The sequence below is a fragment of the Amphibalanus amphitrite genome, unplaced genomic scaffold (genome assembly GCF_019059575.1).
Source record: "Amphibalanus amphitrite isolate SeventyFive unplaced genomic scaffold, NRLGWU_Aamphi_draft 000494F_arrow, whole genome shotgun sequence".
Taxonomy (NCBI): Eukaryota; Metazoa; Arthropoda; class Thecostraca; order Balanomorpha; family Balanidae; genus Amphibalanus; species Amphibalanus amphitrite.
The window spans coordinates 79,931-93,912 of record NW_024881988.1 but is presented as its reverse complement, the minus strand read 5'-3'; the positions used below and the strand labels follow the sequence as shown (position 1 = coordinate 93,912).

Sequence of the window (13,982 nt, the reverse complement as noted above, 5' to 3'; positions counted from 1 at the left end):
TAATTTGGGGCGTAGAACACGATGGTGACATTCATTTTATCATATGTGTACGCGTTTGGCTCAAAAAGTTAAATTTAAGAAATGCATGTATCATGGTCGTGAGGTAGTGACGAGAAATTGCCAAGATTCAGTTCAAGATTTTGGAAAATGCGGAGCGATAATCAATAATCGAAGATAGCCATTTGATTGTTCATGGCATTGGCAGTTTAATGGCGTTTACGGCATGTCTGTATGTCTATTCTGTGATTTTGTATGATTTTTTGAACATATGCCGTTTTTGGTCGAAAACTCATAAATCATGACGTCACTAAAACCTCGATATCTCAATAGTTTTCCGACCGATTTTTTTTTTGAAACTTTGTCACAATAAACTTCAATCAATTCCCTACAGGTACCCAAAATTTGGCGCGCCGCACGGCTATGGCCCGGCGAAAAAAGTGGGGGCGTTTAACGCCCCCCCCCCCCCCCAGCAACTCGCGGGTTAAATGATTGGGAATCATCATGCCAAATAGAAGATTGTTAGCACAGAATGTGAGTTGCTACCCTGCAAACTAACATTTGACATTTCAACCCAATGGCCTCATTTTCCCTGTGTTGGCCGTCTTTTACGCGTGACGACCTTTTAAAGCCCTCCCTGATCCCCATTTTCCCAACCTGGAACAAACACATTTCCATCACAATATACGTCTCGTATGTATTTTCCATACCAAGCGTGGAGCGCAGACGAAGCGCTGGGACAAATCCTCCTATAATTATGAGCGGTGCGGAACACTTTTCTTCCACGAACGTTCGTTAAGTTCCGCCGACGTCCGCGATCACACCGCCGCACTTGATTAACGTCTGCGAGACGTCACGTCCGCCCAAAGTCCGCACGTCGTCCACCTTAAGTCCGCACGACGTCCGTTATAAGTCCACACGTCGTCCACCCAAAGTCTGCACGCCTTCCGCTCAAAGTCCGCACGTTGTCCGCTCAAAGTTTGCCCGACGTTTCAACGTCACGAGACGTCGCTTCGTTTACAGCAGCTGCTCACAATCGGCTGACGTGATATCCCACCAGACGAACGAACGGCACAGCAAGTTAGGGGAGGGAGAGATAACCGGGTCCCTTCCCGCAGGGGGTAGACAACGGGCCCCCTCCCGCAGGGGAAGAAGAGACGACGACCCCTTCCCCCAGGCGAAAAGGAGAGACATCAGCTTCCCTTCCTCTCTGACAGGGGGAAGAAAGAGGCACCGAGCCCTTCCCCGAAGACAGAAGGAAGGGGAGACACCACCTCCCTTCCCGCAAACAGAGTAGGATGGACGGGCGTAGTGGACGCGGGCGGCGAACTGATCCAAAGTGCAACGAAAACTGATAACGTTGACGGACTTCTGACAGAATATAAGACTCTAGGGAACTGACAGGTTCTGAAAATCACATCAGACTGACCGACCTGGCAGAGCCGGTAGACTGGTCTGGTATGCCTAATTGAAAGTGACACAGCCCGACAATTTTCGATATATTGTTTGGCAATCAGGAGCACTATCAGCCTGCCAGGATATCGAAGTTTGACATATCTTGACACAATGACAAACTTATAGTCTGACAAACCAACGACACACAGCGACAGACCATTGCAAAGTTTCGGACGACAACGCAGCGCTGTTCGGCCTCCTCACTTGATACCAGTTCATCCGTATGAAACAGCATCAGTCAAATTCAGTTGCAGATGTAATTTCGTCCGCTGAATTCCGTTTGCACAAGCCCCGTGGACGTCAGTAAATTCTCGGAGGCAGGTGCTTTTCGTGGGGGAGTACCGCTGCAGAAACTGGCCATGACGGCAGACCCCACGGCGGCACGGACGGCTAAACGGTCTGAAGAGGTTGTCGATCCATCCCACCGGAGTGAAGTCATGTGACACGCGCTAAAACGAAAACAGAGGTCGAGTCACATCGCGTATTGCGCATAAAAGACCACAGGACAAAAGAAACTGAGTGTGACGATCGGGAGTAGACACAGCATTAGTGTAGTCATCCAACCCTAGCGTATTGTCACATCACGGAACAAGACAAAGGAGTAAAACAGCGGAAAAAAGATTCTCTCACAAAGAAACAGCAACAAATAAATACTAAAATATAAGGACAGCCTTTTAGCCGTCCCCACAATGGCGTGTTTTCTATATCTCAAGTGCTGTTGCTGTCCGTTCCACTTGGTTCGCCTTCCGTCCGTTACACAATTCACCCTACACAAGCTTCACACCGAATACGACGTAGCCAGCGTCTACAGAGCAGCCACTCTGCAGCATTTCCCAAGTAAGGCGGATGCTGGCTACAGGCTAACCAACAACCGGTTTGTTAAAGTGGCGTCCGCTGTCTCGTGCAGTCAGGTAGGAGGAGTATATTCTGTTTACCCAGATGCAGCCAGGCTGAAGCCAAGGCGCCGGAAGGACACGAGCAGTGGAATGGAGTGGTGATGCGAGGAGCGTTCTGGGATTAGTCGCTGTTGTTAAGAACTAAGGAAAGGCAATATTAGCCTGTAATAATACCGAGGTATGACCCGAAACTGATCATCATTGCTACCTGGGTATAGCCAGCAAAATGACAGTGGAATAATTCTGTGGAAGAAAAACTGTGTTATCCGATTTTCTTATCTGCAATCGCTAATCATAGTAGGGGTGACCAACTGTAGAGAGAGATTTGCGCCTCTGCGTTGGTCTTGCTACAATATAATGTCAACACTGCGACGCCTTTTATCGATATTGTTGACTCATTCCAATTCCAATTATGCTATGAGCTATGATAGGACAGGGTGCTACCTAAACGCATTTTTGACTACTTTGTGTAGTACGATTAGCTGCGTGTAGTCTCACCAGTAGAATAATTATAACAAGGCGTTCAACATCTCACTATTAATTTACCTCATTGTTACCACACACGCGCCTTCATTTGCCCACCGACCCGGTGTGGATTTCGGAATTAATCGCAACACGAAATGAACACCCGTGCCACGCTGACTTTTCTCAGTACTCGATGGCTGAGCTCCGGCCGCTTCGTTTGGGAATAGCTACCGTCCTAGCATCGACGCAGTAATGACGGGGTTAATTAGAACGAGAGCGGCGGCGCAGAATGGGACCTTCATTTAGCCCGGCCTACTGTCAGGGCCTAGGGCAGTCGGCTTTCCGCCCATTCCGTGGGGCTGTTTGTGTGCTCGACCAACGCAGAAACAGTACCTGGTAAAGCAGTGTAAAAATTTTCCGGTATTAGCCTGGAAAATCACAGTTAATGAAATCTGCTAATTTTTCATCCTGGCTCATAATTTTCATCTTTCAACACAAATGCACCAAATCCCTATTCAAATCGGTTAAAATGTCCCAAAATAATGTTAGAAGGTTAAAAACTGCACCTATCATGAAAACCACAAAAAATATGATAAATTATACGCACCTTCCTTTCCAATCAGCAATGATGGTAATGACACATGGAAATATCTCAGCACAGTGTATGTATCATGCGCTTCGTGATTGCCTCGATTAAAAAAAGAAACAGAACAATAAAAAGGTGTAGGTAAGTGCAGATAAATACACTCGATAATACAATATTATCAATCAAATAATGTCTAAAAATTAAAATTAAATTAAATTATTGCTTTTGTATAAACATTCCCTGAAGAATTGCATTAAACTAGTTCTACAACTGAATGATGAAATTAGGATGAAAAAGCATTAAAAAGGCCAGGCTGAGGATGAAATTTTCCAGGTAACCGCGGGGATCTCTCACGCCTTCATGAAGTTTCCAAATCATCTGCTGTTTGGATTAGCATGTTAAATGGATCGTTCTCCATGTTTGCTGAAGATATAATCGAAAAATATTGAATATTAGGGAAATTATAGCTGTTTTCTTACAGAGTGTCCGAGGATGAAAAATTCTTCGATTTTTAGTCACCAGTCGAGAATGCTTGTAGGGAGTCTAGTCAATATTTTTATGACTGTAATGCATTTTTTAGAAGATAAGACACTGGACTTCGTTATAAGATACATACAAACTCTTAGATTGCTGTTGATATAAAAATATTGCCTTTCGAAAATGAACAAAAATTTCATCCTCGGACTGGTGTCCAGGCTGCAACATGGACGCAAGCTATCTCATGATTTGATGAAAGATATGGCAAATACTATACATATGTGACAACCTCGATCATTTTTGAACTGTGTGGTGCAAGTTTCTTCCGATTTGATGCCATGCAGGCTGGGTAATGTCTCGAGGGAAATTGCACCTCTTACGGTGTCGGGGGCCGGGTTCGGTTTAATGCAACGCAATTATTTAGTAGCCGCATTTGCTGGCGCCAGCGTGACAAACTACGGCGCAAACAACGCGTCGCGTGCCTTCCGTTTTCAGAGAGGGTAATGATCAGGATATATATAAGCATAGATAACAGTAGAACTGGATTTGACACGAAGTTCGATGAACTGCAATAGGGGACCCCAAAATATGATGTATCTTTTGGCAGCAGTTGAAAACTGAAAAAGCACGTGCATTATGCCTATTTACCAGTGAATCTCATTGGAAACGGCCACAAAATTCACCAAAAATTTGCGACATTTCGGTTTTAAACGTTTTGCTATGATTTTGTTGATAGCTTCAGTTTTACATTTATTTCATAATTTTACCAAGTTTTGCCTTTGTTTAGCACAACAATGGCTTGAGAGTGAAGTTCTCAGGGTACCATGAACCTAGCTGCAGGCGAGCTCAGCAAACGTCTGGAAGAAGTTGCGAAGAGCCGAGTATCAGTGAATTGAGTCAACCTATCCCCTTTGTGGGCCACCTTGTAACTGAGGAGACGCTACTTGCTACTGTGAATTGTGACCAAAAAGCTTTCCGAAGTAAGACAAGTAAAGTCTTTCTTACTCATACTGATCGACCGCGCCTACCAACGCCTATAATCTGAGTTAGTGGAGCGCGTCGTCTTCACTAGCCTGATCTACGTGACCACTGACCGTGGTTCAAAAGCTCATCCCTCACCAGCAAATAGGCTGTGGCGGGATGTATGTACGATCTGGACTTATCCAGTTGGTACTTACAGTGGACTCAGAACAGAAAATCACCAACGAAGGTACGGAAGCCTTACTGGTGCTGCTGGGAGACAAATCACGCGAGCTGTGAGGCGACGCTGGCTCTCTCTGCTCAGGGTACGGAACGGGGCTGATCGTTCCTGGTGCTGGTCAGCACTGCACCGACGTGTAGTTGGTCATCTGAAAGCTGCAGATGGGGGGCTCACGGCACAGAGAACGCATCATGTAATCTTGATTTCAACTTGTCTGTTGGAGTTGAAGCGAGTGATTGCACGCCGATTCTGCCCTGTGGATACCACCCCAAAGCGGTTACCGGGGAATGAGCGCCTGGAGCAGCTTTCCACAGACGTTTCTGCAGCTTCAAAGCAGCTCTCATCCAAGAGGATGTATCTGACCACATTGTCATAATATATGCTGAACAGCGATAGGAGACCCACGTGCCTGCGCCACTGCCCTGTTCGTTAGCTGGCTGGTACCTCACAATGATGAGGAGCGTCTTCCACCGCCTCGCGCGCTGCTAGAAAAGGGCGGACGCAGTGGGAACCACCCAAGAGTGACCGAGGACACTGACCCGGCTTTGCATAGCATCTGTTCATCCGTCACCGGAATTCATCGAATGTTACGACTACGAATACAACATGAACTGCAATGGCGCATTGAAGTGCCTGCAAGAGACCGGTTGTCTGAATCACGTTTTGATGCGATCCCCGACGCTGGTGATGGTGCGCTGCCGCATCTTTGGTCTCATCTTCCCTCCAATCAGTGACGTGAGGCAGCACGGTTTAGTGACGGTGGCGAGGGCCGTCAGATGCCCCCACGCGCCTCTAAGACTATTCAGCTGGCTGCCTCAAGCAGGAGGCCATGAGCGACCGTCAGCACGCTTTGAAGTATGGAAAAGGGCAGACTGGCTGAAAAAGGCAAGTCAACTGAACAATTGATACACTGTTAGCCCCGCAAGGTTGGCCTCCCTGTGTCACCAAGGCACACGGATCACAGGTGCCCTACGACGTGATTCTAAGAGCCGCATGCAGGCTGGTAAGGCCCAAACAGAGATGAGCTGAGCATACTGGACATGCTGGCTGTATAATTATTTTTGGTTGTTTATCTAAACATGCTGGTTATTTAATATATGTCGGAAAAATATAACTTCCAATACACAGGCCTGAATCTGATTGCATGAAGTGGCGCAGTTAGTGCTATATATTCGGGAAATAAATTTCGCAAATATATATTAATGAAAACTGCGATATATACACGTATATTTTACTTGGGATTGGACCGTTCATTTCAGAGGAGAGGCGAAAAGGCCCCTGTGGACACCACCCACGAGGCACGTGATTCCGACTTGTGGGCACCTTACACATGAATAGCCAATAGTAGTGAATGAAGCGGGGCCAATGGGGCTACTCATAGCAGAAAACCGCATGCCTCTGAGACATGCGGTTGCGTTCCGAGGCTGATCGATATCATTGACATTTTTGGGTCCCCTACTGCAGATAGGCAGTGTTCGTGTCAAATCCAGTTCTACTGTTATCTATGATATAAGCAACGTAATGATAATGCGTCGCTGGGTAGCTCTCTGAAACCTGGTAGGTATTTTTATTTTCAGAATTATGTTAATTTTACATTGTGAAGAAGTTTTTCACCTTCAACTCGAGCACTATCCTCTCTGATCAGAGAAGATGGTGCTGATTGTTGCCCATAACTTGTGAATAATGACCATAGGTCCATACTGATACGATGAAATTTTAGCCCATTTGCTTATATTTTCAACGTGTGCCCATCTAAAACAATGTTTTATCTAGAACAGGTTGTCATTCTTTTCATCATAGCACCCGTTAGTGTAAAAATCATCATTGCATGTTAAGATCGGTCAATTTTTTTCATCACTGCCTGGTAAAAAACAAAACTTTTTTTCATCTGCACAGGTAACGGTGAAGTAAACATTTTACACTGTGGTAAAGTATGGTTCGGTGGGTAACGCTGAAACGGAACCCGTGGGCGGGCCGTAATGATATCTATCCTTCACCTATTCAGCGTAATTTGTATTATTAATCAATAAAAGTCCATCCCCAACGTCTGATAGCGTCTTAGGAAAACATATCGACGAGGTTGGCGTCAATTAATTGACAAAGACGAATAAATTAGCATTGCAATAAACGACGGTATCACAACGCGACTGAACATTCGAGAGCACGTTCATTCGTCCGTCAATGTGTGTGGAATGCCATATTGGAAGCCCGACAATACTTATAACCGAAGACCAATCACCAGACAGAAAGCTGCAGGACGGTGTGCGCAGTAGTGCCGCCAAATCCTAACAACGATGGGGTGCCTTTCTGAGAAACAACTCAACCTGGCTTTTCTCGTGTAAGCTATTTTAACCACTCAAAGCGTGGCGTATAAATGCCAATCACGGCATTGAAGGCGCTAATCGAGACAGAAGAACAACGGCAGCTTTTACGAAGTATCAGCCAGTGGAAGGGATTGGTAAAATTTTCATGGAGGGCAATGCCTATGATGGTTATATGCACCCTCATGGAGCGCGCACTACAAGTGATACAACAACATTGGCGTGCTAGTTCGGGTATAGCCGGCACCCTTATGCCATGTGAAGAAATGGGTACGGTCGATGGTACTTTACTTTTGATGCAATTTTTGCAATGAAAGTCAGCCTCTAAGCAATTAACATCAAGCAGTTTTTCCACTATCCTAACGGACAGGCGTGAGAATCTGCTCTTCTCTCTATGGCCGTCAATGTCAAATGGCTTTTCCCGGGCTGACTTGACTCCCGTGCTGCCCCCTACACCGGCGTTACTAAGCGTAAGCTCCGCTGCCACCCACCAGCATCTTTTCAACATAAAAACGAGTTGAGCTCAACCTTTTCTGAGGAATTTCAGTCTCTGTGAAAGTACATCCGAATAAAGAAGCAACAGCTAGTGGCATACTGTCACGCACACTCACATCAGCTGAAAGGAACCAAAAGCACCTGCATTTCTCGCTAGCAAAAGGGTTGCACCGTCTGGGCCTGAATGGGTTAACGACCTCCCCGAGGACGCTATTGAATGTACAAAATTGGCTCGTCTGCATCTCTTTTAGAGGTCACTGGCTGGTCTATTCTGGAAGCCTATTCAGTACGCGGCAGTGTCAGGTTTGGTCTGTCAGACCGGTCTTCACTTATACCGCCTGGTAACATCAGGAGAACATAGGTACGATGGGGGAAAGACTCGAAATGCGACTCCCCGTGGTCTAGGGCAGGGTGAGTCAATGTACTGGACTTGACGACCATCGAGGCTGGGTGGAGGTCACTCCTCGGGTCACTTACCGTTATGAGCAGCTGTACAGGGCTTGGTGACATTCGAACCTTTCAGGACTCTGACCTCTCGTTACTCACAGTCACTCTACAATGTACAGGCCGGGTTCGGCAATGGGTAGGGTAGTTCAGGAGGCAATAAGACCTCCGTTACTCACCGTTATAAGGACTGTGCAGGGGTTCGGCGACGGGGTTAAATCAAAGGGCCATCAGAATTCTCGGTTAGGCTAGGTTAGGTCACTCACCAATATAGGACTGTACAGGGGTTCGGTCGGCACCGTTTGGGGGAGTTCAGGAGGCGACAGACCTCTCGCCACTCACCGTTATAGGACTGTACAGGGGGTTCGGCACCGTTTGGGGGAGTTCAGGAGGCGACAGACCTCTCGCCACTCACCGTTATAGGACTGTACAGGGGTTTCGGCACCGTTTGGGGGAGTTCAGGAGGCGACAGACCTCTCGCCACTCACCGTTATAGGACTGTACAGGGGTTTCGTCACCGGTTGGGGGAGTTCAGGAGGCGACAGACCTCTCGCCACTCACCGTTATAGGACTGTACAGGGTTTCGGCACCGTTTGGGGGAGTTCAGGAGGCGACAGACCTCTCGCCACTCACCGTTATAGGACTGTACAGGGGTTCGGTCGGCACCGGTTGGGGGAGTTCAGGAGGCGACAGACCTCTCGCCACTCACCGTTATAGGACTGTACAGGGGGTTTCGGCACCGTTTGGGGGAGTTCAGGAGGCGACAGACCTCTCGCCACTCACCGTTATAGGACTGTACAGGGGGTTTCGGCACCGTTTGGGGAGTTCAGGAGGCGATCTGCTCGGCAGGGGCGGTCTCCTGTTGCGGCCTCATCACATCGGGCAGCTCCGGTGGGGTCGAGTAGGGCACTACCTCCGGCGCCTCAAACTCGCCTGGCGGACGCGACAAGGGTGAGGTCAGTGACGGGTGAGCAGCAGCATCAGCACCTACACAATAATCCACCTGGAAGCTACAGTAGGTATGTCGTTGAGATGCACCATTCTTCTCAGTGCGCAAGTGTCTCATGTCAAAGTTAAAACTTGCATTTGGTATGGACTTTGTGGGCACAGCAAATGTTATGCTAATACCAGAGTCTTACGTTTCCAATCTTAAAATTCAATGTAACATGGAGGAGCTAGTTGCAGTAAGTCTACATTCATTGGGTGCAAAGGGCGGCTCAGTATAATTGGTACTCATGAGCCTGGCTTTAGGCGTCCACATTTCACCCACACTGTTGAATCTTCCATCGGCATCAATGATCAATATCTTATCTACACCGGCCACCACTGAATACAGCCATCGGTATCGACATCTTACCGTCCTCCTGACGGAAGCAGAGCACCAGAGTGGCGGGCTTGTGCGCCTGCGCAGTGGATGACGTTAGACCACAGTCCTGCGGGATAGAAACAGGCTCTTAGACGCATTTAGTCAGTTCTACGCTAAACTGGACCAAACAATGTGAGGGTTGAGGCCGGATTTGTTATGCAATGTAAAGGAACAATTCAGTTATGCCAGACCCTGGCAACAATGCCCAATTTATTAGCAATTCATCGAAAATGAATTGTATTGGGTTTGGGCGACAGGCAACAGATGACAGTACTGGCCGAATCCGGCCCGGCCCAGAACCAACAAACGGGCAGTTCGCTCCGACCTTCCTATGCGTGTGAACATGCGTGGGCATCAGGGTTGTTTTGACCGGCCTCAGGCCGACAGCAGGTCTTGGGCTCAGACCCGAACACCCCATAGCTTCGCCCCAGGCATTCGCCGATCTCTCAGCCTAGGGCCGGAACTCGTTATTGTGGGGACACTCCTGCCATCTCGTGGGTCTGAAGTCAGGGTTTAGTTCATATATAGCATGTCAGGCTTACCTAGAGGTCAGGATAAGCCCAGGTAAGTACCTAAATAACCATGGATCAATGCAAGGAAAGAACATAAGATTACCGAAAATTATTTCTCAAAAGTCATAATATACTGGCAAACTAAAATGCAGCTATACACATTGTAAGCCTTGATTTGAATATGATAACTGGATGACAATGTTTCCTATTTAAGCCAGGAAGCTTTGAGAGAGCCAAGAAAAGACCCTTACCAGTTACCAGTACCTTTCAGCCAACAAACATGGGGCATCACACAAGAAGTCTTTTTCTCCCCCATTGACATCATGATGGTGATGACGCATGGTTCACAACACTAAAGACAAGTTATTCATGAAGATTCATTACTATCCCCTCAGACTTTGACATCATACTTCAAAGTTACCTATATCTCCATTCTCTGCCTGAACAATACCCCACCCACCTGAAGAGTTTTGGTGTCCTCCATCTCTGTTTCATCCTTGAAGAGTTTCTGGTTCTCTGGAGACACCTTCAGGATCCCCTCCAAGATCCGCTTCAGCTCCATCACGGACGTATTCTCTTTGGCGTCGGTGAAGATGGTGGTCTTCTGACGACGGATCATCATGTAGATGTCCATGGTGAAGCTGTGGGCGAGGCGCAGCAGGTCATTGACAGTCTGTGATGTTTGTTTTATGACATGCATGCTGTATAATTCTAAAAAATGGACAAAGGCTGATTTACACAATTCTTCTTTCCACCAAGCACTTCCACTTCCCATAGGCGCGGGAGCCGGGGGGGCAGTGGGGGCAGCTTGCCCCCCCAACTCTGGGGCCGTGGGGGCCACAGCTTTGAGACGGAATACCACACTTTTTTGCAAATGTTTTCTTTTTTTGTTGAAAAAGCCGAGGGGTGAAAAATAAGTGGCCTAAAACCGGTGAGAAAACTAGATTTGGGGGTACCCTAGGTTAATCTCTATTATGGTGTGCCCCCCCAGTCGGAAAGTAGTTCCCGCGCCCCTGCCACTTCCTCATTTAATGTCAATGTGTTTATGTTAAGGGGAACAACAATTTCAGCGAGAATTTATAGAATTTATCAGACTTTAAACTCTAAAACACATCCTAATCTTGGTCCTATTGAAAACAGACAACAATTGAGTAAGCAGTTCTAGTTGACCTTGGTTTTAGTTTGAGACTAGTGTAGCTACCTTAAAAGAATGCTTTACTTCTGTTGCAAATGCTTTCAACTGATAGACCCGTTTTAAATCAATGCCAGGCCTTGGGTGATTATTGTTCAAGACAAAGGACAAAAATCACAACACAGTATTCAATAGGTAATCGATTCACATCAAACGCGCAATGCCGCGGAAGCAAGCAGGGGGGTTCGCTCCCGTGCCTTCAGCATTACGAAAAATGGCAACAGCCCGTGAGCAGCATCAGCGCTCACGCACATGTTCAAGGAAAACAACGTGTAATTAGCTGCTGACGACGGCCCTCTCCACCAATCAGCGCTCGGTAACTCGAGCGCTGATTGGCTGGTAGCAAACGCGTCATATGTGGGTCTCATTTTTTGCTATCAGTGAACGCGTTATTTAATACACAGTGGCCTATGGAGAATGGCACGCGGAATTTAAGGTCAGTGTTTTATTGCTTGGTACATGCGAATGGGGGTATTTGAGTGGCATTTGACACCATTTTCGAAATCTACAGTGAATTTCTGATCGACTCATGTATATATTTTTATGAATTTGACAGTATTAGTGCTACTTAGTCGGTGTTTTATGTTGGTGTTGTTTCTCTCGACCTTTGTCTTGGACTTTAATGATATCTTTTCTCGAAAGTGCTTGCCATAACCAGGTCTAAACTGTATCTGTATAAAGGGAATATGTGTTGAATATCAGGGGAAAGTAGTAATGACCATTCTGCCTATCAAACTGCCAGAAGGTGTGCTTGTAAGGTGATTGAAACTGCAGTACGGGTTGCAGATGTGGGTTTGACATTAGCATTGTTGTTGTAACCCCACTTGCTCTAATAAAATGGCAACATGGGGTTATGTAATATGTACACACTATTGCACAGCCTGGTATCAAGCTGGTTGATATGTGGAGGATAATGAAAGCATAAAAGAATAGGAGCATTGCGTCTTGTGACTTATGTCAAGTCATTTTAAATCAAATGATTGTGATTGTAACTTTTACTTCAATTATTATTGCAAGTTTTGACCTTTTTAATCATCAATTCTTATGTGTACCAATTTCATATCCCTGTGTAATGTCTGTGCGGCTTTGTGCAGTGTGCGTGTCTTGAAACAAACCAATTTATTTTGTACCTTTTTGTACTTCAACAAATGTATGTCAAAGGACAAAAATGTCATGTCTATTATCATTGACACTATTACAGCTAACTTTGCCTGTATTCCTATCTTTCAGAGGCATTCAATTCAATCTGCTTTCCAGTGCAGTACCAAGGAGGCTGCAACTGAAACTCGCACAAAGGCAATCAAGTGTCACTTTATCAGCCTACAGTAACAGCCCATCTGTAATCAAGATATGGATTAAGGGGCATAGAAGAACAACCAGTTCAAACATGAAAAGATTGTATCTTGTTTTGGACTATTTCTTAGCATAACAGAACAGTACACTTGCTGCTTTTTATGTTTGCCCTGTGTGCAGTTTTGAATAATTTTGACCATGAGATGCTTTTGTCAACTATTCTCTTTACATAAGCTTCCTTTGTCATGCATGTGTAATTTTGAGTTTACATGCATGATGTAGGCACATTTCTCTTGGCTTCATAGAAGTTAAAACTACTTGCAAGCTTTGGTTATGGACATTGGTGCTATATGTGATGCTTCAAATGTGTCCAGTAGTTGATGAAGGGAGAAGAGGAGTAGGACAGCTGATAGCTATTACCAAAAGCATGTGCTTGTCTGCACTTCGGGCTGTTTTACTTCCTTGAGTTGAAAAACCCTCATCTTTTGTTTCTTTCCTGTGTGCCCATTGTTTCCATGGTGCTATACATAAACGTCAAGTTTGAAATTGGTATCCAAGTGAGCAAAATGTGTATTATTTCAGTCCGTCTTGAATCATTCGTCTTGAATTATATCCCTAACTGACATCCTGTTATTTGTCCTGCAATGTCTGTGCCTGTGTCCGCCCTTACCTCCGGCTCCAGCCTCCAACAAGCCCTGCTGAGCTCTGTCGCCGGCGCGGTGTGTCGCAACGTGCTGTTTCTCCACTCCAGCCGACAGCTGCTAGGAATCGTCCTGTGCCATGCGCCATGCGACACAGCAATTGTAAGCTGCAGGTCTCATTCGGACTGATTGGCTCCGCGTATGTGCACCCGGCCGGGAGCTAGTCGATATCAGGGACGTGGGTCGGACTGTTGTGGCGGCGTGCACTGTGCTGGTTGAAGTTGTATTTCTGTTAGTGAAAAGCATTAATACATAACCGTGGCCGCAGCCCAATGTTATTGTGGATTTCAGAGGGAGTGGCCAGTCAGGAGGGCCCCATGTGGGTATGGATCCAGTGTCCAGTGGGATTGGCTAAGATTTCCGGCGATTGATAAACGCTTCTATGATAGTAAACCTATTGAGTTATGAGGGGAGGTCACGTGACGGACCTGACCTTACTAAACTCTTGTGAAAACACAACACATACGAACGGTAAGAAACCGACAACTCTTCTTTCTGCCAAGTGTCATCTTTCTGTGAAGGATTTCTTGGCACTGAGTGTTCAGAAATTGCGTTGTTTTTGGACTGTGCAGAGGCTCACG

At 46.4% G+C, this 13,982-nt stretch overlaps 1 protein-coding gene across 5 annotated transcripts; it reads right to left on the bottom strand.

The window, feature by feature from the left end:
* Nucleotides 1–674: 674 nt before the first annotated feature.
* On the bottom strand, nt 675–11,623 carry LOC122392636 (elongin-B-like). 5 transcript variants are annotated; one of them, XM_043387721.1, is made up of 6 exons: nt 11,417–11,558; nt 10,676–10,856; nt 9,695–9,770; nt 9,164–9,270; nt 8,753–8,795; nt 675–1,901 (listed from the first exon to the last, which is right to left on the bottom strand). In XM_043387721.1, exons 2-4 carry the CDS (start codon nt 10,847–10,849, stop codon nt 9,164–9,166), a joined length of 357 nt encoding a protein of 118 aa, XP_043243656.1. In that variant the 5' UTR covers nt 10,850–10,856; nt 11,417–11,558; the 3' UTR covers nt 675–1,901; nt 8,753–8,795. The 5 variants fall into 5 exon arrangements, with proteins under 5 accessions (XP_043243656.1, XP_043243657.1, XP_043243653.1 ...); XM_043387722.1 differs by lacking the exon at nt 8,753–8,795 and adding an exon at nt 8,680–8,722; XM_043387718.1 differs by lacking the exon at nt 8,753–8,795 and having other exon boundaries at nt 9,121–9,270; nt 11,417–11,623.
* Between the last annotated feature and the right edge of the window lie 2,359 nt (nt 11,624–13,982).

Bases quoted from the DNA above. Each gene is read 5' to 3' on its own strand.
- LOC122392636 (XM_043387718.1), bottom strand. From the start codon at position 10,849: ATGGACATCTACATGATGATCCGTCGTCAGAAGACCACCATCTTCACC. The intron at 9,771-10,675 runs GTGGGTGGGGTA...TCTATCCCGCAG, and splicing joins AGGACACCAAAACTCTTCAG to GACTGTGGTCTAACGTCATC. The intron at 9,271-9,694 runs GTAAGATGTCGA...CGCGTCCGCCAG, and splicing joins CTGCTTCCGTCAGGAGGACG to GCGAGTTTGAGGCGCCGGAG.